Source organism: Anser anser, assembly GCF_964211835.1.
Source record: "Anser anser genome assembly, chromosome: 11".
NCBI lineage: Eukaryota > Metazoa > Chordata > Aves > Anseriformes > Anatidae > Anser > Anser anser.
This window is the reverse complement of record NC_139732.1, coordinates 17,492,524-17,518,017: the sequence shown is the minus strand read 5'-3', so window position 1 is coordinate 17,518,017 and position 25,494 is coordinate 17,492,524. Positions and strand designations below refer to the sequence as shown.

General features: G+C 35.6%; 2 protein-coding genes across 15 annotated transcripts in view; one reads left to right on the top strand and one right to left on the bottom strand.

Moving 5' to 3' along the window:
• The window catches only part of ADAMTS18 (ADAM metallopeptidase with thrombospondin type 1 motif 18), an 84,508-nt gene that overhangs the window by 35,687 nt on the left and 23,327 nt on the right, over positions 1-25,494 (top strand). For 8 of the 12 annotated variants that reach the window (XM_083851354.1, XM_083851362.1, XM_083851360.1 and 5 more), the window contains 12 exons: positions 1,155-1,354; positions 2,083-2,166; positions 3,017-3,176; positions 3,761-3,866; positions 8,100-8,237; positions 9,887-10,040; positions 11,078-11,173; positions 12,098-12,291; positions 17,924-18,096; positions 20,020-20,150; positions 20,287-20,410; positions 21,583-21,827. In XM_083851354.1, coding sequence (XP_083707480.1) covers positions 1,155-1,354; positions 2,083-2,166; positions 3,017-3,176; positions 3,761-3,866; positions 8,100-8,237; positions 9,887-10,040; positions 11,078-11,173; positions 12,098-12,291; positions 17,924-18,096; positions 20,020-20,150; positions 20,287-20,410; positions 21,583-21,827 — 1,805 coding nt within the window. The remainder of the gene's footprint in view (positions 1-1,154; positions 1,355-2,082; positions 2,167-3,016; positions 3,177-3,760; positions 3,867-8,099; positions 8,238-9,886; positions 10,041-11,077; positions 11,174-12,097; positions 12,292-17,923; positions 18,097-20,019; positions 20,151-20,286; positions 20,411-21,582; positions 21,828-25,494) is intronic. The other 4 variants (XM_083851356.1, XM_083851363.1, XM_083851361.1 and 1 more) reach the window with 1 other exon arrangement.
• Positions 12,324-25,494, bottom strand: part of LOC310905284 (uncharacterized protein) — a 289,193-nt gene continuing 276,022 nt past the window's right edge. The window contains exons 6-8 of one of the 3 annotated variants that reach the window (XM_083851367.1): positions 22,273-22,322; positions 21,260-21,311; positions 12,324-13,448 (exon numbers count right to left, since the gene is read on the bottom strand). In XM_083851367.1, the coding sequence (XP_083707493.1) occupies positions 21,261-21,311; positions 22,273-22,322 (101 nt within the window). In that variant the 3' untranslated portion in view covers positions 12,324-13,448; position 21,260. Of the gene's footprint in view, positions 13,449-21,259; positions 21,312-21,833; positions 24,722-25,494 lie in introns of those variants that run through there. The other 2 variants (XR_014588897.1, XR_014588898.1) reach the window with 2 other exon arrangements.

Genomic DNA, 25,494 nt, shown 5'->3' with positions numbered 1-25,494 from the left:
AAGGATAATTGTTTATAATGAGTGGTGCTTTAAAATCTTACTAATACAGTCACTTGCAATATTAAATAGAGTTCAGAGTGACTTAATTCTTGAAAGCAGATTACTGTTGTCCATTCTGTGGTATTCCTGATTTCCCAGTTTGAGATGCTAGGAAGTAGCTCTGTCATTGGACTAACTTTCTGATGAGGCACCGGCAAGATTTTTTGAATTACCTGAGGCTCCTTCACTTGCATCATGTTACATCCTGTGTCAAACAAACAAACAAACAAACTGTACTGTTATCCAAATAGTTAACGTGGCCTTAAAAAGTGGCCTTTGAGTTAATTCTTAATGCCAAGGCAGTGTAGCTTTAGGCAAAAGAAGCAACGAGCAATAGGAGAATTATAGGATGTAGAATATAGATTTCCTTTCCCATTTCGGTCTCTCTGAAGAAATGGATTGGAGACCATTCCATGACTGTGACATTAACCAAGCTATACAAGTACAGAGGGAAAAAGTGCAAGCCAACATTAGTGTGTGCAGACTGGATGCGCATATCCTGTTGTCAAGCCTTGATTGCTGTTTCCTGACACTTACCTATGCTAAATAAATACATTCCCAGCAGGACCAATGTCAGTGGCAAATTTGCCACTGAATAGAAGGCTATTGTCAATCCAAATGTCAGGCTGATGGGAATCTTACTTGCGGTGTGTCTTCTTTCTGGACACTTATGGTGTATCTCCCTTCTGGTGGTCTGTTGTGGAAAGGATTTTTTTTTTTTTTATCAACTGCTATGTAAGTAGCACATGCCGAACACTTCTGGATGTTATCAAAAGGACAGGACAAATGTAGGCATTCTGTTAAAAATTCTGTGTGTATTTTCTTTTTTTTTTGGCCACAGATGCTACCAATTTATTAGATTAATTCTTTATTTTGAACTGCTTACAGAATACATATGTTTTTTCTATTTCCATCTCCCCCTATAGCCATCCTACCCTGAAGAATGAATCAATTTTTTTTTTTAATAAATATACAAGAACTTCTTACCCATAAGTATTAAATCATATGCTGTAAAAATAATATAAGGCTCTAAACCTGTGTTACTTCCTTATCTGATGAAACTGATCATGGGTGATCTGAATCCTTCCCCAAACTGAGTTTTATTTCCTTTTTAGATGCACCTAAGCCACCCACAGAAGAGACATACATTCACTCAGATGAGTATGGGACTTCTGCTAGGTTCAAAAGATCATCTGCTAAAATTCAGAAAAATGGAAGTCTAAATGTTGAAACCCTTGTTGTGGCAGATAAAAAAATGTTAGAGAAACATGGCAAGGAAAATGTAACAACATACATTTTAACAGTTATGAATATGGTAAGATCTGATGTCACTGAAGTATGTTTTCCCTGTGAAATATTGTTATGTCAGAGTATCTTTCATTAGACAAATGGTGATACCAGAAAGGGTAGGCACAACTTAGACAAGCTCTTCTTCAAGTTTCATCTAATGTGTTACTTAGGCCAAAAAACTCTTTAAAATGATTTTTTTGGATTATCACAGCTCTGACAACACTACTGTAGGGTAAAAAAATATAAATGTTTGGAGAATATTTAAAAATGTTAAATTTTAAAATATGTCTTGCATTTTACGAAGAAATCAAGTATGCTGAAACTGAAACTTTTATTTAGTTTCATGAGTCTTACTCTGTTTAGTCTGATGTCACTCCTTGAAACAAAAATTTGAGAAAGCATAAATTTATTTTGAGAAAAATACTATAACTAGAAATGCATTTTCGTCAGTGGCTTTGTTTTCCTTTAATTTTTTCTTCAAAACTTGAACTTTGACACTGATTACACTTGATCTAAGAGAATAAGGACAGAACAAAGCCCATTGAAATCAAGTTTTCAAGTGTTTTGAATAAGTGGAGTGGTTTGGGGCATAATTCTGGGTGAAGCTCTTTTGGATTAATCCTACAAGGTATATAATTCCATTAATTTGTATTGAAAAATGAAGGTGAATGTGATAACTCAATACATATGTCTATTTAAAAAAGATTTTTTTAACACATCTAGATGATATTTCATTTTCAATAATCATTGCAGGTCTCTAGTTTGTTTAAAGATGGAACAATTGGAAGTGACATAAACATCATTGTTGTGAGCCTTCTTCTTTTGGAACAAGAGCCTGTAAGTTGTATCAGAATTTTGTGGTATGTACTTCATTTGATACTGTCCACAGGGAACACTGGATGTTCCTCTGTTATGTACATGAACTTTCATTAGAAGTCTTTGTCATTCTTATGACATAAAGTGTGAGAAGAAGACTGAAATCACAAAAAGCTCAAAAATTGTTTTCTAGATTTCACTGCTTTTCCTTTTTTCTTTTGATACTAAAACCTTCATTTTCATATAAATGTTCTTTAGAAACTTTGAAATGCATCCAATAAGATAAAACTTAAGTTTCCAACATTTTCCTGGAGAAGGCTGGAATGAGAAATCTACTTGTAGGTTTTGAAGTAGGCTCTCCAGTGGGATGATCAGAAGAGGGAAAGAGTCAAAAGTTCCAAACTGTAGACAGCATGTAACAGAAGGTGGGAATGGAGCTGATTCTTTTGGCAATGGTCCTGAAAGACAAGAAGAAAAATTCTTTCCTGATGAGAAGCAACTTTTGATGGGTTAATCTACTTGGATAATATTTTTCCTCCACAGAAATCTCCAAAAATTTTAATCACAAGGTTAAAAATATTTTGGTATTCAGTTTTATCAGGAATCAAATCCCTATTTATTGTATTCCAACTGCTGACTTTGAAAATACCTGTGTCTGGTGAATGCTTCAGTTTTATTTTATAATTCTAATAGATTCATTCATCAACTGAATTGGTCATCACAAATGGTAAATACAGGATTGCATAAGTTCACGTAGAAAAAATGCAAACAGAAATAATTCCCTTTTCCCTAACCAACTCTTCTTCCTTCAATCACCTTTCTCAAGTACTGATGGAAGCACCTTCTTTCTGTGTCTGTGAAATACCTACAGGGTGGATTACTGATTAACCACCATGCAGACCAATCACTGAACAGCTTTTGTCAATGGCAATCTGCTCTGGTTGGAAAGAATGGAAAACGTCATGACCATGCCATCTTGCTTACGGGTTTTGATATCTGCTCTTGGAAAAATGAGCCTTGTGATACTTTAGGTATGGTAAGAAAACACATTCAGAGAAACTTGTGGATGTCAACATCAGCATCGTGATTCACAGAGACTGAAATGTTTTCAAATAACAAAGGCCAATGTTGTATATAATGTTAAACTTCTTGAACAGGAAAGAGCTGTATTATTATTACATATATTTGAGTTACCTAGAAGAAAAAGAGTATTTCAAGTATTATTGCCCCAGAAAAAGTGGACAAATAAGCTATCTGAAAACATCCTTCTGGATTGTCACCTCTTCAAGGAATACTTGAGATTTTGAAAATAACTCTGAGCCACTCTGATTTATTTTATCATTTTATTTTATTTTATTTTATTTTAAAGAATAATCTTTTCCAGTAAAGTGCATTTTGGAGAGTTAGGTTTGATTTGCATTAACTTCTTATACAGGAGTCCCTTTATTGTCAAATAAGTCTGCTTTAATTCTTACATGATAAAACTGATGAAATAGATAGCCATCTTGCATCTTCATGTGACACAATAGGAGCGGCTTATTAGGAACAGTGTAGATGATATATGTACTTAGCATTCTGTAAAGGAACAACCTCTTCTACCATTTCCTTCCTTCAGGATTTGCACCTATCAGTGGAATGTGCAGCAAATACCGTAGTTGCACCATTAATGAAGATACAGGCCTTGGACTGGCTTTTACAATTGCTCATGAATCTGGACACAAGTAAGTTATTTTTCATGAGTCTTACCTACTCCTTCTATAAATAAATGTGTAAGTGAATGGAAACACACCATCAATTAATATAAATCAGCTACCCATGGATCACAGAGAGCAATTATTAGAATATAGACAGCATCAGCTGCCCATGGAGCGTGTATTGTATTTTTATTTTTTGATGCTTTACATATTCCGGATGATAACCAGAACAAAAAATAAAAGCTATTATTTAAGTCTACAAGCTTTCCACCCTGCTATCATGTTCTGGTAGACAAATTGCTTCTAGTATCAGTGCTGTAGCTCCAAAATCAGAAGGGACACAGAAACTCATAGTATGAAGAAGCAATCTCTCAGAGTCTTTTAAAGAGGTCCCCTCCAGTGTTTTGTAGAATCTGGGAGCCATTCATTCCATTCAATTTATCGTTCCTTCTTCTCTCACCTATTTAATGACTGTTTTGGTTAAAAACAACCTTTGTGGCAGTTTTAGCCTTTCTGTACATATATCCATTGGATTTCCATTTGATGTCTATGGTAATAAGAGTGTCATTTTCCTAAGAAGTGCTGTCTCTCAAGCAAAATCAGTAGTCTTCTGTGGAGCTTCAGCTATTCTCTGAATTGTTGAATTAAGATCTAAAGAAGACAATTAGTTTTTACTGTCCTATTTTCTCCAGATAGATTTTAAGTCCTTTTCAGAACTTTTTATATGTTTTTGACTTTCAGTTCTAACATAGCTCAAGTTGGATTCTAATTAACCACTGGTAGTATGGAAGTATAGCTTCTCAATGTGGAACAAACCTGAAATCAAGGCTTAGAGAAAACATGGACATAGGATCATTATTCTGTACAGCAACATTTCTGCACATAATATCCTTCAAAAGTAGTGCTCCTATATACTGCTGTTTGCTCAAGGCATGAATCCTTCAGATTCTGCATGACTGAATCAGGATTATTTAGTTTTCATTGTACAGATATGCTCTACAGTATATACTATGACCTAATGTCTACATGAGTGACCCTTTCACAGGTCTGGAGGGAAACAAGGAATTAAAGAATAATCCAGCTACTTGTGAAGCCCATGGGAACTGAGCCAATGCTTTCAGTGGGACCAAATATGTAAAATGTATATGGCTTCATCCTCCTGGCACACTAATGCAGTTTCACTGAGCTCAGTAGATTTTTAATGCCCTTCGATCAGTATTAGGGAGAGAATCAGGCCCATAGCTTATTTTTCAAGAATTATTTCCTTTAGTAGTTTAATCTCCATCTTGTTTCATTTACTCTTATTCACTTTTAGAGATTATACTTGGAACATCTTAAATGCTTTTTTTGGATTGTTGTTTTTTTTCTTTTTTCACCACTGCCGTTGATTCCTATATTATGTGCCCTTTTGGTATATTTCCATACTCCTGTCTAATGAAATGCATCTTATCTGCTAGAAAACAACTGCCTCAGATACAAACTCTTATCATCTGTTCATATTCATGTCCTTGAAACTACATAATATGAAGTGTAAAATGATAGAACTTGGTCTCTGTGATACAGAGATTTGTGGAAGAAAAACGTCCTCAGAATTATTGTCTGGCAATCCTAACAATCAGCATGCAGCATGTGGCTTTGGAAACGGTACACGATTCATCATGTAAAGGTGTAAGGTAGTTCAGTGCAATTTTGAAAATTTAGGATCTCATCTATTGATCATCAGTGTTTATATAACAGGTTAAGAAGTGCTTTCAAACTGTGCTCTGGTCCTGGAGAAAAAATGGTGCCCTGTGGCAATTATTGAAGGTTCAGACCATGGTTCTTATCTGACACGATGATGCATACAGGACATTTCCTGGAGTTTTCTCATTCTGCTCATTAAATGTCCATTGTGTGTCTTTGAGAGTCAGGCATCATTTCAGACAGTTCTCTCCTGACTGTACCAACTCAGAATTTTTAGGAGAAACTTCAGTTCAAATGTAGGATTGGTACTGCCATCCACTTCAGTAAAATAAATGGAGTGATTTGACTGTTTTGCACTGATCTCATATTAATATGGATCCGGTGAAACACAAAGTCTTGCTGTATGAAAAACTGTGGCCACCCTATAGGTGCTGAGGTCCACTGTGAATATATTAACCTAAGTATTTCATATTAAGAGGGTATTGTATAGTGTATAGATCACACTGTGTCATCCACTGAATCACTTAAATTGTTATACACTTTTTTTGGTTTTATAGAAGTAGTTTGTGTTTTTACCTGAAAGCTTAATGTTTCCTTTGGGAGTTCAGAGCCCATTGTGTGAGTGGGTCTTAAAACTGTGGATTCTTTGACGGTAATGCATGTGAACAAAGTTAGTATTTTAAAAAGGATTATAACATATTAATTCAGTTGGGACTTTTTTGTCCATTTATAGAGTGAGACATATTTTAGCAAGTTTGGATCCTCAGCTGGTGGCAACACATGCAGTAACTCTGATGAGCCTGCAATGATTTATAATAGTAGAGGATCAAGCCCAGTAAATTAGATATTCCCTGCATGTGCACATATTGCATTCATAAAGTCGCCAATGTACTACAATGTTGAAGTAACAGATTTTGAAATTTCTATTCAAAACACATTGAAATCCACAGATGTCCTGTACAGTGAGTAAATACAAAGTCTGAAAATTAAATTTATTATAACCATGAGCTCCACATCATTTATCATTTTCAATGTGGCTTTTATTATTGCTTATTATACTTCATGTTATCGTAACACCTCTCCTAGTGAAAGCAGGGCCTCATGATACTGCAGATTGAGCAGAGCACCCAGTAAGAGGCAATATTCCCACTAAAGAGTCTAGACAAAGTAAATGACAGGACAGCAAAGGCAGGGAAAAGAAAGTGATTTGACTGAGAGAAGTTAGTGCCCAAAATTAGAAAAAGTGTAAGATTTTTATATTCATAACATGTATTCTATTTATTCAGTCCCACCTCTTTTGCTCCAGATTGAATGCAGGTATGTAGTTCCTCCTCAGATTAGGAGGACAGTTACATTTTATTCTTCCAGCTGTGTAACTGCTATTTCAATGGGTACTGATCTCCACAATATTTATGTTAGCATGTGTTGTCAATAGGCAAAGAAAGGCTCAGACAACATTGCATATTTTAAGCTGGTAGATTCATAGGCAAGTTACAGCTGTGACTGAAAATAGTAAGAATCACTACTTCCATCCATATCAATAGGATTCTCTTTGTACATGTACTAATTGTGCATTTCCCTTATTTCAAGGATTAATAACAATTAGTAAGGTCTTGTTTGAGTAAAATGGCAGAAGTGGTGCTATTATCACTCACTTTTTTTTTTTTTTGGTGCATGGATATAAATGAGAGAGATAGGAGGGCACATGGAGGAAAAATCAATCTGGGGTAATTTCTCTGCTGCAATTATCCACACAACTCATTAGTTACTTTTTTTTTGTTTGTTTTTTTAGCCTTTTTTTTTCCCCTATAAGGTATTTAGCATTTTGGAGACGTGAAAATAGGGCACCTAGAGTATAAATCTGATTTTGGCATTGATTGGCCCCATTTGACTAAGGCTGCAAAAACATATAGCTATAGTTGTGACTTGAACTCTTCATAATATTTCTCTTTCACCATGATTTTGCAAGAAATTCATCATCTGTTTATCTGCAGAGCAGGCTTATTATAGATGGTATAATATTCGCCCCCCCTTCCCCTCCCCCCCCCCCCATTGCCCCTAGGAGTTCCTTCCAAGACACAGTTGACTCCAAGTAAAATCAGTTCTTGGCTTGTTATGGGATGTCCAACAAGGCGGGCATATAAAGCTATAAAGCAGATGTTAGAATTTTTCACTGGCAATTCATGATACAACAAACAGGCACAATTTCATGAAAGAAAGACCGATGGTTAAACTGTAAAACTTCTGAAACAGTCTGTAGCTCTGGTAATTAGATGCCAATATCATGTCAGCAGCTCACATTGCAGAGCTCCTGTCCATCACCAATATGGGTCTTTCTTGAAAAATGACTATTTTTTTCTAATCATACAAGTGCATGATGACAGTAAAGTCTGAATGCTGTTAACTGGAGCTTGTTTCACCCTAATAGTCATTTGAATGGTGGTTTGTGCATATGTGTTCATCCTTTAGTGGAATTCAAACACAGAGGTGTTGACTGTAATGTGTTTCTTCTGCCACAAATTGCGTCTTGCTTCTGATTAATGTAAATTTTCACTCTCATGTATGATTCTTTTTCAGCTTTGGTATGATTCATGATGGAGAAGGAAATCCTTGTAGAAAAGCTGAGGGAAATATTATGTCTCCTACACTTACAGGAAACAATGGTGTGTTTTCGTGGTCTGTATGCAGCAGGCAGTATCTCAACAAATTTCTCAGGTTGGTCAGATGTTAATCTCGACCGGTGCCAGGGAATGTATCTTAGTAACTGGCCTTGAACTCTTGAACAGACATAAAAATTACGTAGGTGTGAAATTTACCTCTTTTAAAATGTGCTCAAACCAGTGCACTATTTGAGCCTGCACACTTGGACATCTGAGGTGTATAGGTGGTATGGTACAGAATCAGAGAGCCATAGAATCATAAAACAGCTTGGGTTGGAAGGGACTTTAAAGACCATCCCTAGGTTCCAACCCGCTGACATGTCAGAGATGCTGCCCACTAGATCAGGTTGCCCAGGGCCTCATCCAACCTGGTCTTGAACACCTCCAGGTATGGGGCATCCACAACTTCTCTGTGCAATATAAGTGTCTTTTTCCTGCCTCATTTCAAAACAACAAATTTCGCCCTCCATGAATATCCTATAATAAAGGCTGGCATATCATTCTTTCCCAAGCATTTCTGTCAGGTTTATTAGAGAATTAGCAGGAAGTGAACACAAAAGAGGACCAACACAGTAGTGCCAAAGTCATTAAAAAATGTAAATTAACATTTGTTGCCTTTCTCCCTAGAGTTTCTCTCCTGATCTAGCTCATGACATGAGTAAGGACATTTTAAGTTTTTCATACACTGCTTCTGGAGAAAAAAATGTTAAAAAGAGAAAGATGCCAGCTGTTTCTCCAGAGTGTTGGTACTACTCAGTGATGCTTTTAAAGGAGCTGTATTTTTGTCTATGCTTAATGTCATCGGAATTGCAGTCCTTTCTTGCCAAATTTTCCTTTTATTTGTTGTACATGGGTAGACTATGCATCATTATGTAAAAATGTGTAAGTGGTACTAAGACCCAGATCCAGTAAGGGCATTGTAGATGTTAATTCTCTGAAGTAAGAATCGAATTCCTACATATTTCAGTTTTTTGGTTTCAAATTATTCAGTATTTGGTTTCAAATTATTATCTTAGAGCAATGGATAGGAAAGATGACAGAGTTTTGGTGACTTTGTCTGCTCCAGTGATGCAGCATATTCAGATTACAAAAGCAAATTGCAAACTAATAAAGTCTCATAAGTCCTCCAGCATGCAGTATGGTCCAACAGACTTACACTTGGAAGATATATCTAGCGTAGGGTTACCTTCCATATACATGGCTTCTCAAGCATACATAAAGGAAAAAAAACAGACCAGAGTGTACATTTGGTCTTAAGCTAGGCCCAGCCAACCCAAAGCACACAAGCCGCAGTAGGCTTATTTTTGTTGATCCACATGAAGTGAATGCTGAAATGAGACAGTGTCTGTGTTGACTCTTGATTCCTGATTTTGGGAATCTATTTAAGGGAAAGAAGCAGACTAGATTACCTTGATCTTGTGACATGCAAATAAAGGGAGCAAAATACTTTGGTACCATTTTTTTCCTGTCACAACAGTCCCAAAGCCTGGAAATTCCTGCTTCCTTAAAAGTTTGCAGGTCAGGCTACCAACAAGATGTCAAGATCTTTTGGCTCCTGCAAGCATATGTTCTTATTTCAGTACATGACTATAAAGCTAATTAAAAGTACTGTATACCATACTATATGTTTTTGCTGTTCTGTAGCAAACTAAAATGTTGTGATTTAAAGACCTTAGTCATAATTACTATACATTTTCATTATAGTACAGCTCAAGCTGCCTGTCTGATTGATGAACCGAAGCAAACAGGACAGTATAAATACCCTGACAAACTGCCCGGGCAGATCTACGATGCAGATACCCAGTGCAAATGGCAATTTGGAATGAAAGCGAAAGTGTGCAACCTCAGCTTTGTAAAGGTACCTATTGATATCCTTGTGGAAAGTTAAAATTATATTAGGGAACTGCAGCATTCTATAAGTAGAAGTAACACTGTTCTCCAGAGCCTGGGGCTATTCCTCTACCTTATCTTGCTTGGCAATTTGCTTTGAAGGCACCGGCCTCCTTTGAGGAATATCACCATTCCTGAGGTGTTCCAGAAGGAAATTTGTTTTTTCCATGAGTCAGAAGGTGTGCAGTTGGATACATTAGACCCCTGAGCCCTTGCCTAGTATGCTTAGGGACATTAGCAGGCAGCAGAGCTTTGATCAAAACTTTCATGAGGGGTGAGGGTGGTAAAAGGACTAAGCTTCTTGTGTTTTGTTTTACTCCTCTGCATTGATGTGGAAGTCTGGAAAAGATCTACAGAGTCATTTAAGAACAATGAAAATGGAACTTCTGACTCTGTGATGAAGGATTAATTTAGATTAACCCATTATTATAGTGACTATTACAGTCCTTGCTGGCCTCCTCAGAGAATACATTTTATTAAACAATCCAGAGTGGTCATTCTGAAAAGTGTTGTCATTTCTTTTACTCCCATTATTATCCTGGAGAATTTTGATTTATTTTATATTCACCATATTTATCAGTTGATGCAAGCAGTGTTTCTTCAACAGCTAATAAACAATGAGGTGAGAGTGAACAGCATCGTGAAGAGACTGTTTTCCAGCCATCTCCCATGTTTTAGAAAATCTATTCAGCTTTATTGTCCCTGCAGACTTGTTTTAATTTTAGCCTTTAACATTTTAACACACTTTTTGTTTTAGTATAGTCTCACACTCAAAATAGTAGAAAAATATGTATATAGTGAAATGGTGCATAAACAAGAAGGCGATATACAGCATATGGCTGTACTATGAATCTTAAACTCTGAATATATAAATGCAGAGAATTTTGTCTATATGGCTTATATGGTAACAAAGGCATATATCATTTGTTACTTTTTCTAAACACCAGGACATAATGGGAATTATGAGTTCTATGGTAAGTACTTTTTTTTTTTTTCTCTTTTCAGGATATATGCAAAGCTCTCTGGTGTCACAAAGTAGGTCACAGATGTGAGACAAAGTTCATGCCAGCAGCAGAAGGAACAGCTTGTGGTATAAGTATGGTAAGTTATTTTAAATAGGATGTCACTCTACCTTAGTTTTAGACTGTATTGGGTCAAATACTAGCTCCTCTCAAGACCAGTTTTATCCAGACCACCCTAGGTTTTGTATCATGGACTTGCTTATTGCTCTGTAAAAGACTGCACTGCAATACGTAGTCAGGACTTGTCCTCACAGTGGTGCCTATTTGATTGTAGGTAGTGATGTCTCTCCCATCAAGCTATGGAATAAGATACATCTAGCAAATCTAAATCAGTAAAAAAATCCATTGATTATAACACGAATTAGATCAAGACTTCAAATTCCACTTTGATATAAACATTTCTTAAGCCATAATACTTGCTGTAGAAACTAAGGCCATCATGCATGTTATCATCAATGATCATTACTAGAAGAACACGGCTATTTGCTATAGTTGCACTCTATTTTACACTCATCTATAGTTAGACAAAATATTTTATTTTGCTGTAATGTTTGTTTCGACAGAATATTGCTTTGATCTCCAAGTTACTGACAAATATTCTATTTTGCTTTTTCTCTTTGTATACTATTTCATAAGTGAATGATAAAAGGAGAGAAATTTTAGCAGAATTTTAGCAGGCTATTTTTAAATTACATGGGAGATTTTGAGGTTCTGACAAACCAAGACCATCAAATAACATGTTTTTTGGGGGAAGATAACCCAAAAAGATACTCTTCAAAAGAACAGTTTTGAAAATTTGTGCTTCAGAGATTGTGAGTCAGAGCTTGGACAGATTTAAGGGCACCGCTTTTCTATACCATCATTTTGACCAATCTCCTACTTCAGAGCCCTTGTCGTACTGTGAACTATATCATTGAGTTCAATGGGTGACCTTAGATTTCTTAGGGTAAAACACTAGAGCTTTTAAATTTCCATTTTTTTTCTTTTCTTTTGCACCTACTAGGTACCACTAACTCTGATGGGATATTTTTTGGCATTCTTTTGGCAGTGGTGTCGAAGAGGACAGTGTGTCAAATATGGTGATCAGGGACCCAAGCCTGTAAATGGTGAATGGTCTGCCTGGTCCGAGTGGTCGCAGTGCACTCGGACTTGCGGAGGTGGGGTCACATATCAAGAAAGACACTGCAACAATCCAAAGTAAGACATAGATATGAAAAAGGTATTATTTTTATGCTGTTTATGTTATTAAAACAAAACAAAACAGATAGGGTCCATTTCTGTAGGGAAATGATACATGTGAAATGCTTCTTAGACCATTCTTTCATGTCCATTATGACCAGTCAGTATCTAAAGGACAAAAATATGTTCTGTCCACTAGAAGAAAGTAGTGGCTGTCCGAAGACTGCTAGAACACTGCAACATCTATACACTCTGACTTTTTGAATTTATTTTGTAACACTGCAGTTTATCAAACACCTGCTGCAGTAAAGAAATGCCACACAGGCATATTCACACCTAATAATTTAACTGTAATTTAAAAGACTTCTGATGAGATCATACTGTCCAGAATAATAAACCAAAGACGTTTAAAGTCAGTATCAAAATGGTTCTAGATTGATGACTTTGTATGTCTGTCATATTCTTTGTATTCTTTTATGTTTCACAAGTCAGAATAAAGTTGCTGAACCATAGTATTGTATGCTAAGTCATAAGACATTTCTGGCATGTTCCTCTAGTCAATGTCTTATCACTGTACATACTACTATTCCTTCCAATACTATTTCATAGTAGAAGTAAAGTGTTATCAGATCAGAATCTTTTCTAAGTACTCAGTTCACTGCAACTTAGTAGAAAAAAAATGATTTCACTGTTTTATTTCATACAAAACTTTAACAGGCATATACACATGTATTCTTCATTGCACACAATAAAAACAGCATTTAAACTGCAGTAATAAAGAATAGAGAAAATATGACACAGTTTATATGAGTCTGTAAAGAAGCCTCACACCTATTACACAGTGCTCCAGTAGTAATATCCATGCTTCATATACTATGTTATGGGAAAACTCAAGTTAGTTAAAATAGTCTTTATTATCCTCCATCAGTCAATCTTTGCAGATCCATAGCAGGGCATTCTCAACCTTTTCTGTTGTTTCTCTGTGGTTTTTGATGAACAAAATTACTTGGATAGCTTCATTTTTTAAAGTAGTTAGCATGAAAATAGAGGTTCTGAATTATGTGTCATATATATGTATATTTTGGTTTTCTTACATTGGTCCCTGTTTTTCCTGCTAAATTTGCATGTATGCACCTTGTTCTTTGCATTGATTTGTAAACCTTCTCTTGCTCTCCCTGCAAGATAGAAGAATGCCCATTAGTTGGAATGTTTCAGTTTGGCTTACTATAATAAGTAATGATGATTTCAACTTATATTAACACAAAAGCTCTTTAACTTGCAATGTGTCTGTTACTGCAGCATGTATTTAAAACTTGTACCCAGAGTGATCTATCTGTTCTAATTTCAGTAAGACTTGATGTAAGACTTCATGTAACCATGTAAGACTTGATACCAGAACTGGATTGTGTCTCTAAAAAAATTAAATTTTATTACATTAGTGATAATCCAGTTAGAGCAAGGAGAATATACTATAAATCTCTCTCAGAGTTAGAGTGATGAAATTACAGACCATAAACAAGCCATCTACACAACAATATACAACAGTGAATGGATATCCAGGTAACTGTATTTCACATCACAGCACTTTTATATAAAAGTGGAATCCTATCCATTTTCAATGTTAAACCACATAGAAAGATTTATAACCTACTGACTGTTCATTGTTCACTTCTAAAACTACACGTAAACAAAGAATAATGATTCCTTTCTTTCTGAACTTCTGAAATACATTTCAGATGTTTAGATATCTCAATATATATATGCATATTATTTCATATGTAAGATATTTATTTCAGTTTTCCTAATCCAGGTTTGTGTAGGAGCTAATGTTTTTGTTCCTAAGCCTGACAGATGATTTTGGATAGCAAAATTCTGAGAACAACAATAAATAATATGTATTTCTATAAGAGATTATGACAGGGGCTGTGGATCTCTGAAGAACTGAGTGGACCTTCTTACAGGACAGTTGGGGGAGATTTCTAGGTTTCCCATGATTTTAATGGTGACACGCCTTATTTAAGAGCTTAGACAGGTGAGAAATACACCTTCGGACTGCTGCTTATGAAATACTTATTATCTGCGTTAGCATGTGAAATTCCCCTCTTGAAAATGATATCCAAACAATTCAATTCCATTTCTCATGATACTAATAAGATGGACATTGTGATCACACCCAAACAGCTCTGGATACGGCTCCTGAATTACCACCTCAGTTATGTACGAATTCATAATAACAGACACCTATGGAGGTCATCTGTAAAACACAGGGCTATGAAGATTTGCTAAAAGCATTATGTTTCTATAAATTGTCCCAGTGTAATTTCATGGATCTGGTTTTCATAAATCACAACATTTTACAATTGGGGTACTTTTCCAAGATAGAAATAGATTACATAATTTAATAGTTTAGCTGGGAAAGAACCTGAAGAGCGCCCGAGAGATTTAAATTAATACCTGAGTTGTATCTGTGGGACTGCATCCTACCCACTTCACAATAGTGCATTGTTCAGTAGAAGCAGAAGTAGAATGGAGTTTTAGCATGTATATAAATAAAAGACTAAATCAATAAAATGGCTTCAACATGTCTTTTTTAATCTTTTCTGTACAATAGCTGTAAGAGTGAGTACAGACAATGCAGATGTAAGCCAGTGTAAAATAATGATGCCATTGAAAGCATTAATAAAAAGGAAGATTGTGAAAGGCATTGTAGATCTTTTGAATTCATGCAGAGAACAATTGTCTAGCTTTGTGTTATTGTCATATTATGGTCATAATATGAACAAAAATGTCCTCACTTCAATTTAAATGATTACAAAACATGAAAAAATAGGAGTCCAGAAATCTCAGTCTCATTCACTTCATAATGCATGAAATATTTTCCCTATTTTCCTTAATTTTTTTTTTTTCGGGATTTTACACTCTCTGTGTTACATTCCAGTGAATAGCCACTTTAGTTTCTTTCATTGATCTTTCAGTGCATTCTGTTAAGGGTACTGTAGAATTTATTTAAGCTACACTTGTAGCATTTTAATATTTGAGTCTTATATGAAGTTGGCAGCTTTGTACTTATACTCCTTTTACAATTCATTCTTTGGAGACTGTGCTGGCCTTTCTCAACTATTTTCTTCCTTCTCCAATTATCATCAGTAACGCCTCAGTTATAACAGCATTTATTCCATTTATTCATGCAGGGATCTTTACCAGTACGTGCCAAAGTTGGGAAGGTACACCTATGAAAGTTTATGCTGTATCTGCATTAGGAGCACTATACTGCTATAAAAATATTGGAATACCCTTTTTTCACTGTGAGCATGGTTATACTCAAAGAGCTGTTAGCCTGAAGCCAAAAGGTGTTGGTATAAACATCACAATAAAAGCTTGACTTTATCAGTGTCAATATTAGTCCTTTTTTCTGAAATTTGGTTTTGTAGTCCTACATCTAGTTTCCTGTGAATTACTCAACTGACATCTGGTTGGTAAAAAATGAAGGTGGAGATGTTCCCATCAATTCTCTGGCCAATGGCTTCAGTAATGGGAATGTACTGTAATATTAAAATGCTGGAACAGAGTTGAGAAACAGAATGCCTCTTTCAGTGCTCCCTTAGTTTGGTGGAATTTTATACCATCCTTAAATACAAGCCTGTGGCTAGAAATCACAATCTAGCCATAAATAATTCTATTATATTGCTTATTTGGTGGCATTTACTTGGAAGGAGGTTGCTTCTTTTCCTTCCACTAAAGCAGATTTGTTCACTGGGGCTGAAGGAGTTCAAAAATCATATATGTGCTGAAGCTGTAAAGAAAGTCTGTAGAGAATTGAGTAAGGACCCAACACTTGGCTGCCTAAACTCCAGGCTCCCCCCAGCTGCACAAATACTGACTTCACTGATAATTCACATCCTCCCTGCTCTTCGAAGACTGAATTGCCACTAGCTAGCATGGAAAATCCGTCTCTTTTTAAGACCTTTGCTGCTGTACCCAGTGTCAGTGTAGTTAGTAGATGACCTCAAGAAAGGTCAATGGAAGTGTTTTTTTCCACAACACATTTCTCTGGTGCTTTAACCCAGTTTTAAATGGCGTAGCAGAAGGTTTACACCTCTTTCTTGGAGAAACTCTTTTGTAGCCCAGAATTCTGGAAAAGCCAGGTATTGTGTACATTCAAAGCTGATTTAAAACATAAGAACCAAGTTCCAGCTTAGTTAGTGGGTTAGATGTGTGGGAATTAAAATTTACAATACGGAACAGTACAACGAAATAAAATGTATGTGGATTTTCTCACCCATGTTGCACCAAGCTGTCTCCATATTACTCCCCAGACAGATGCATGTTAAAAATTGCATGAGATACTTGACATGGGGTGTAGTTACAGCATACTGTTTGAGTCTTTAAACAAACAAATCTGATCACACTTGTTGCAACTTTATCTTTTATATTAGCTATATAGATGACTATAAATAATATTTAAATTTAACAGTATTTTACATTTAAATATATCTTAAATAATGATTATTATTAAATAAGTAATAACTAAAATAATATTTTTATTACCTGATATATTTTATTTTCATTTTTGTCTGTAATATGTGTGTAACATCGTCATGCCATCCACTGAAAGATCTTGTCTCCCAAGCATGTATTTTCCCCACTTTTTAAAAATCATAATATAAATGTATGCGGGTGCAGAATTCTCACTTTTGTGTTTTTGTTTTTTTTTTCCACTTGATGCAAGAAATAGTATAACATCACAAACAGTTCTTAGAGTTCGGGGTTTTGAAGACTTGGCTCAGTACTTGCAGATGTATATCTGAGTGTTGTGGAACTGCAAAAATAACATCAGTGGATTCTTAGGAGATCCATAAGGAATAAGGAAGTGAGTGAATACATATCTCATCAGTTTGCAGGGTCTCTCAGTCATTTTAAAAAGAGCAATTATTGCATTTTAAATCAGCTTACAATCACGGACATAGACCAAATAGTAATATATATATATAATTCTGATAAGATGACATAAGATGAGTTATGCAAAGCAAAGTAACAGAATATGTTCTTTTCATTCTCTCCAAAATTAAGGGAAATACCCAAGTAAGGTTTGCTGAAACAAATGTGACATATTTAAAGTTATCCATGAACGTCAATGGTTTCCTATAGCAGGGCAACTATGTGTAGTCCCACCTCCTTTGTTTAAAAGCACACTTTTTCAAAATGATTTATAAAGTAAATGAACAACCGAATGTCATTATTCATTTTGTTTATGATTGATCAGTGCTATGTTATCCTTTATTAACTCTTATTGTGATGGGTAATTCTTTGCACATGTTCATTCCTGGGTTACAACGGAGTAAAAATAGCTTTATTAACAAGACTGAAACCAGCCAATGCAAAATAGCTATAAATTTTAGTTAGTGAACACATGATTCACCTCTAGATGTTTGCATCTTTGCTGAGTTTGCAATGATCGAAGTAGATAATTCATGGCAACTGCTTGCTGGGTTTTAGCAACTACGAAAATTAATGGTTTGTATAAGAAATACTGATCTCCTGAGATAATACATCCTCTCATTTTCTCTCTTAATGTGCATCATGTAACATGCCAATCACATAAAAAGTAAGTGCTGCAAATGAATTTTTTTTTTTTTTTTTTTTTTTTTAGGCCACAGTATGGTGGCAAATTCTGCCAAGGTTCCAGTCGTATTTATCAACTTTGTAATACTCAGCCATGTCCAGCAAATAGTTTGGACTTCCGTGCTCAGCAGTGTGCAGAATATAACAGCAAACCTTTCCGGGGATGGTACTACAAATGGAAGCCATACACTAAAGTGGAAGGTAATTATGCCACAGCTCTGATGGACAAAGGCCATTCCAGGAGGCAAGCTACCAGCTGAAATTCATCCATATTCTTTAGGCAAATAACACCGTGATGTAAGCATATAGAAATTGAGTTGGCTTATTTGAGATATGTTTGCTTTCCAGCATAGTTGAATCCAGCTCTTATGTGATACCACCTGTATGAACATGCAGAGTTCATTTTGGTTGTGAATTTAAACCTTTGTCCTTAGCATGACTCCCCAGCTGTTGCTAGCCCTTTTTTTTATATTACATATGTTTTAGTATAAAAACAAAACAATAGAAAACAAAAAAAATTCCATGGATTTTTCAGCATGGGAAGTGTGAGCTTCTACAATAACGCTACCAGAATCTTCCTTCCTTTGGAATGTTCTCAGATTTCAAAATGTAACAATAAATCAACCTTCTGACTTTTCTACTGGTACAGTCCCTTAAGAATTAGAAAAACAAATAATGTACAGGAATACATCTTTTAAAGTTATCTTTATAAAATTCAGGTCTCAATAACTCTCTCTTGTCTTTTGTAGATTTAAAGTTTATTTTTAATTTATGCACCTTAGTTTTGTAAACAGTTTGCATCAATGTTCATTTTTATCAATTATAGCAAGTATTTGCTGCAGTTTGAAAGTACATTTTATATATGTAATTGCTGCTACTTAAAGAAAAGTCACTGGATTATATCACATGTAGCTGCTTTGTTTACAATTTGTACAAATTTGTTTTCAATGCCATTAAGTATACACACACCCATAACTTATTCATAGCCTGCTTATAATTTCTTTAAAAGATTTTGCAGACATTTCAGTTGCTATGTAGAAATCTGTGTCCTAACAGCCATTGTGAATGGAGCAAAGAGGAAACACGGTTTCACAGCATGTAACAGTGGATGCTACATTATAGGGGGAATAATACCTCATTTAACAGAAATTAATGTAGCCTACATTGGTTTTAAGGTGAGGGCCGTGTTTAGTTTAAAAAATTTGAGCTTAAATTAGGGACAAAGGGCATACTTTTCAAAAGCAAGAAATTCCCAAGTGACGCTGAAATTGAAAATGCCTGTCTTTATTCTCTTTAACTGCTTTTCAAAATATCCCCCATGATCTATATACTCCTGAAAGCATGATCTCGTTCTCAAAACTGCTACAGATGCCTTGCCTCTGTAGAACAAGTTGAGTGCTACATACTATCGAAAATCCAGCTGCTTATTTAAGAATAAAAGGATACTATTTAGAATCCAATTTCATGTTCCTGAAAATTTTGCATTGCTTTATTTGTTGCACTTAATATTCATATTAAAACTGTATTTCAGCAACTGGGCCAAAATCCACAATAGCATCATTATATTTGTCTACATAGAATTTAACAGCCCTTTATAAGCACAATATACTATCTGTGTATAAGAAGAAATTTGATTGACAGTGGTCTGGCATTTTTAAGGAAAAGTGCTTTTGTCAGGGGAAAACCTCGCCCTTGTCCTAGCTTCCATTTGAACACACCATTTGAGCAATCATACCTTTTTCAAACTTTAATTAAACATTCAATACCATTGTTACAATAGATTTAAAACTATGGACAAGTGGAGTTGAAATCACAGCCACAGCAGCAAAGCTAATGAATGTGCCCATTTTCACATTGGTGTTGAATTCTTAATTCTGTGAGTGTGTGGGCCATTAAATCCACACGTTGTTTTAAAATGTATTTGTCTGTAATTTTGCCTATCTTGGGGTCCTAATAAGTCACTACACAATGAATCCTTTTAGCTGCCAAATGTCATGTGGGATGCAAGAAGAAAGAGCAGGGTGCTTGGAGTTTTTTGTTGTTGTTGTTTGTTCGTTTTTAAACTGTGCCACAGGTCTAATACTTCCTTGTCTTTTTGTTTGTTTGTTTGTTTGTTTTCCCCAGAGGAAGACAGATGTAAATTGTACTGTACAGCTGAAGACTTTGACTTTTTCTTTGCAATGTCCAGCAAAGTGAAGGACGGAACCTTGTGTTCATCAAATAAATACGATGTTTGCATTGATGGAATTTGTGAAGTAAGATAATAATTAAGTTTCTTAAAAACTTAATGTCTAATTTTTTAAGTGGGCAATTGACTCCTTAATAGAAAATGCAGCTGTGACTTCAAATTCCCTTGTATCTGAGTCCTTTACTTCTGCCTTTTGGTTGCAGCAAGTGGGGTGTGATCATGGACTTGGTTCCAAAGCTGTACTGGATGCTTGTGGAGTTTGCAAAGGAGATAATTCAACATGCAAGTTCTTTAAAGGCCAGTACTTGATCCAGCACAAAGCTAATGGTAAGGAAAGCTGTTCCACATGATCATCAACTTGTTGCTCTGCTGTATCCCCATGTAATATATATATATGACTCCTTGCTCATTAGGGAGTGTCTGAACGTCCAGATGTGAACTGAAAATCACAGGGAGAGTGAGAGAAGAGTTCACGTTTCTGCTGTTTCTTGGTAACAAGAAAGCTATGAACATAAGTCTTGGTTAGTTAATCTGCAGGCATTCCTCTTGTTTCTTAAGCCACTTTTTCCTTTTACGTGTGAATTTCCTCTTTAAAAATAATTTAAGATTCATGCAAGTGGGTCAACAGTTCTGACTGGAAGGGGACAATAGAAGATATAAAAAGTGATACACAGCATAATGCCAAATGTGACAGCATTTCCACATCCATTTTCAAATTAAGTTGATGGGAAGCAATCCAGTTGATTCAATGGATGGTCCAATCACTAGGATGCGGACTTTTCTTTAGTGGACTGTCACGGGCTTATTGTGAAATCCTCTCACCTTAACCTCAGTTTCTCAGGCATAAAATGGAGATAATAAATATTTCTTTACCCACAGAGTTATTTTGAGGATCCATTTATTGATGATTGTAAGACATGTCAATACTACAGTGAGGTATGCCAGGAAATCATTTAGGATATAGCAATACAGAAATACAACGCTAGGAGAATAAGCTAAACTGAATGCTCTGCAAAAAGAGCTGTGTTCCACGTGTGTTGAAGGTTGTCGGTAGTATCTTATCTGACTGTAGAATGAAGTAGGTTTCTAAATGCTCAGATTGCAATGAGTCACAAGAAGGAGATGGAGTGATATATAGGGCTTTGTGGGAGCTCTCTGCATCCCAGTAAATCTCACCTCAAAAAGCTTGCCCATGATTGAAGTGGTACCTTCCAACTACTGCAGGAAACTACAGGGAAAACATGATAAAACAGTTACAGTGAAACTACCATTAGTCTGTTCTGCATTTTTCTAAGGTAAACTTGCTTTTTCTTGTCTTCAATCACAAAGAAAAATTCCAGGAATTGCAATACCTCTGAGTTACTCTGATTACAGACTGCATCAGTGGTTAAAATCAGATTTTTTTTTTTTTCTTGTATCTTTCAAACTGACTCAAAAAGGGTAAACCATCTCTATCTGTATGGCAATTGAAAAAATGTTGCTTACTTCTTTCATTTCAGACTACTATGCTGTGGTCACTATTCCAGCAGGAGCACGCAGTATACACCTCCATGAAATGCAAATCTCAACCAGCTATCTTGCAGTGCGCAACCTCAGTAAAAAGTATTATCTAACAGGAGACTGGACAATTGACTGGCCAGGAAAGTTCCCTTTTGCTGGAACAGTTTTTGATTATCAACGCTCTTTTAACCATCCAGAGAGTCTATATGCAGCAGGACCAACTAATGAGACGCTGGTCTTTGAAGTAAGCTTTCTTCTGTTTATTCTTCCCTTGATGTCTATTACAGAATTAGTAACGACAGCTTTAGCTCTGTGCTGTAGCTCTCAGAGAGATTAAAGAATAGTGTTGAGTCACAATAGTATTCAGACTTAATTGTGTAGTCATGCTAGATTGAAAGGCCTTTCACCAGTTCATCAAGGTTTGAAGTTTATTAAATGTCACAAGTTCAGTGAAAAGAAAGGTGCGTAAAACACTCCATATAGCATTATTTCTCAGTTGCTGCACAATGGTAGTAGAGATTATAAGCACATCCCACAACTGCTGTACAATAAAATTCAGAGATGTAACAAATAAATTTAACATTATGGATAGGCTTAAGGTAACAGCTTCAAATAATGCTTTAGAAAATACAGGCACAAGTAGCCCTTTTTACATCTATTTTGGGACACAGGTGATCTAAGTACCATACCTTAGGCTCCTGTGTAATTTCTGTTGATTCCGTTTTATTGGTGATAGCATCTAGAATAAAGAATTTCATATATGTTTATCTCCCAGTCAACTTCATTCCACTTACTCTGTCTGCCAGATGTCCTGTATTGAAACTATATTTAGAAGAAAGTAAATTTGGTGCTTCTATGGTTTGTTTCAGTGTTACGTTTTTGAAACTGGTCAAAACTGGTCTTTTTTTCTAAGAAAAATCTCCTTCTGCATTGGGTTGCTTTTCTTTTAAAGTGCATCAGAACATCTGAGGGTCAATTTCTGGCTAAATCATCTAAGTCTTTACTCACTGTTAGCTATATCAGTTTGCCTCCTTTGTTAGAAAGCACCAGCAAATCCATGGATTTTTAACTTGTCTGTTACATCTGTTTTGATGAACTCTTCCCTGTGAGAAGGAAGGAGCCATCCCCAGAAGGGATTCAATTCCTTCCCACATCTTCCCACAGTACCCTGGTCAGCCTGCTATCAAACGCATAGCTTTCTCCGGAGTGTACTGGGGGAGCTGGTGCGCGAGGGCTGTACCCACTCTCTGAGGCAGCAGGCGGTGGTTCTTCTCCCCATCACGTAACACCGTAACTGGAAACAGCTCTCTGCAGAAGTTTAGCAGGACTGGTGAACCAAGAACTCTGCATCCTGTTTCCATTACACAGCTTTGTTCTGTTAAGCTTAGGAACACAGCAAATATAGACTGTGATATGAAATATATTCTTCAAGGATTATTTAAACTTTCACAGCTATTCAGTAAAGATTTTTATTTTGAATACTGAAGAGCCTTACCATTACTCATATTGAGTAATGTACTTAAACATCTATTTAAGCACCATTGAAGCTCATGAACCTTGAACACATGTTAAAGTACTTTAGGCTGGACACATGTTTTAGAATGGACAGTTTGACATAGGCTAAAGCTGTACATTTTAACAAATTGTTATCATAATTTGCAATGGCATTTCAAAATTTTTTTTTCTCAGTTGAAGAATTTTAATTTTGTGTGTGTAGGTAAATAAGAATATTTTAGTTGAAAGAAGTTTTGGCCTACAAGTCACAGACATGCTTCCTTGTCTGCAAATCATTTCCAAAATAACCTTACACCAAAGAAACAAGCACACTTATAAATACTACAAAATGCTAAGCTGAACTCTCAGGAATCTTATTTGTCATAATACAAAGTAAATTGAACTGTATTATTATAGAACTAAAGTATGAATAATAAATTGCCTGTAAGATGACTTGGCTGGATATCATGCAAATACTTCACAGAATAAAGATTAAAGAAAAAAATATTTCATTTTAATGCCAAATAACACTTCTATTTTCATCCTATCAAATTATGCTAAACAGTTTTATTAAGATTTAACATTTAACTTGAGGCTATTGCTCCTATGAGAGCTTATTTAATCTTCCCTTCTATTTTTATTGAAATACCTACACCACTGGCTTTAGTAACTAGGGAATCTAAGAACTAAAAATGTTAAAGTTAACGCATTCCCCAATTATATATATCTATCAGCTGTAGTAAAGTTTATTATTATTATTATTATTATTATTTTGACTCTCAGTAATTTCAGCAATGTTCAACAAGCTGAATTCTGGAAAAATGCAAAATACTGTGTTCAGAGATCTGCATTATTTATGTTTTATCAATAAATAAGCAGCAAAAATGCCAATGAAAAACAAAGAATACACTTTTATGAGGAAACACATGTTGCTGAATATCTATTTCCAACAGTAATGATGAAACAAATCCTATCTAACTTTAAGCATACAAAATAAGTCTTGCTAGCAATTTTTTAAATCCAATTAAGTTGATTTTCAGTAAGATGAGGCTTTCCAGGCAGCAGACCTCAACTTCTGTAATGTTTAGATATTCTTTTCATTATTTGTAATTATGTTGTATTCAACACCAATTTAATAATTATTTTCTGGATTAGATTTTTTTTCCAGAAGAATTCACTGGGAGTCCTTGTAAAAATGGATACTACAGGGACTAAAAAACTGAATAAATTGCATGCATAAATACAGGAACTTTTATTATTCAGGTGGGCACAAAATACATGTTTTTGTAGGTGTATTTATTGCTGTTCCACTATGATCTGAAAGATAGATTAGCACAGTTTGTGCTTGTTTAATTTTGTAGTCATAGTTTTGCAAGACATTTGTGTGGTGACCCAAACGATCCAGGTTTTCAACCGCATTTCTGGATGCAAGTCAACCTGCATGCTTCCAGAAAGTTCAGGTTACGCACATCCTCTGAGCAGCATTCACAGGAGAGGATGGGACCAGTGCTCTCCAGGTATGGGTCCAGACAGGTCTGGCACATCTGTGCTCAAGGCAATCTCTTCCTGTGAAGTGCAGTCATTCTCCAAAATATTTTCTTGAAACAGACATCTGAAGCATGTGTTAAGAAAGAAGGGTGAAGCCTAAATAAGAAAAAGAGTCTTAAAATTCCCTATTGCCTTGCATATCACAAGTAATAGTTCAGCCTTGCAGTTCAGCTAAACATTTCATATTTATGCATTATTGTATAGCATGTTCCTGTGCATCCGTTTTTCTATCAGGTTTTTCAATAGCTACGCTGTGTCATTTAATCAGACTTTGCAGTCCTAAACACTATTCAAAAGTGGATGAGAGACAAGAACCAGAAAGTACTTTTCTTTTTTGTCCTGGAATCTTACCAAAACAAAACAAAGCAAAAATAAACAACAAAAACACATATACATATTCACATATATTACATGTATGTAATTATGGGAACCAGTCATAGCAAAGAAGACAAAGAGCAGTGAATCTGTAATTTAACTAGGTTGTGAGAGAAAAAAAATACAAACTTAATGGCCAAATATTTTCTGAGGGGGAGGAGAATATTTTGAGAAGAACGTGGTATTAAAAGTGTAGGACGAGTGTTTCCTGACCACAACTACTGGAAGATTTAAATGAAATTCTAGAGTTCATCAGAGCCTTTTCTGGATTGTCCAAGAAGTAAATTCACAGATGGAGAGAACGCAAAGCAGTGTAAACCGGTGCCCTTTAGAATTTGCATATTCTTCTGAAATTGATGTTGGTATTATTGATACGTTAGTGATTGTGGGTTCGTAGAAACCAATAAAAGCCTAAATGAGAAATAGACACGGGTACCGAAGGCAGTTCCCAAAATGTCAAAATTCAGGCTAGATGAAATAACAGACAAAGGTCA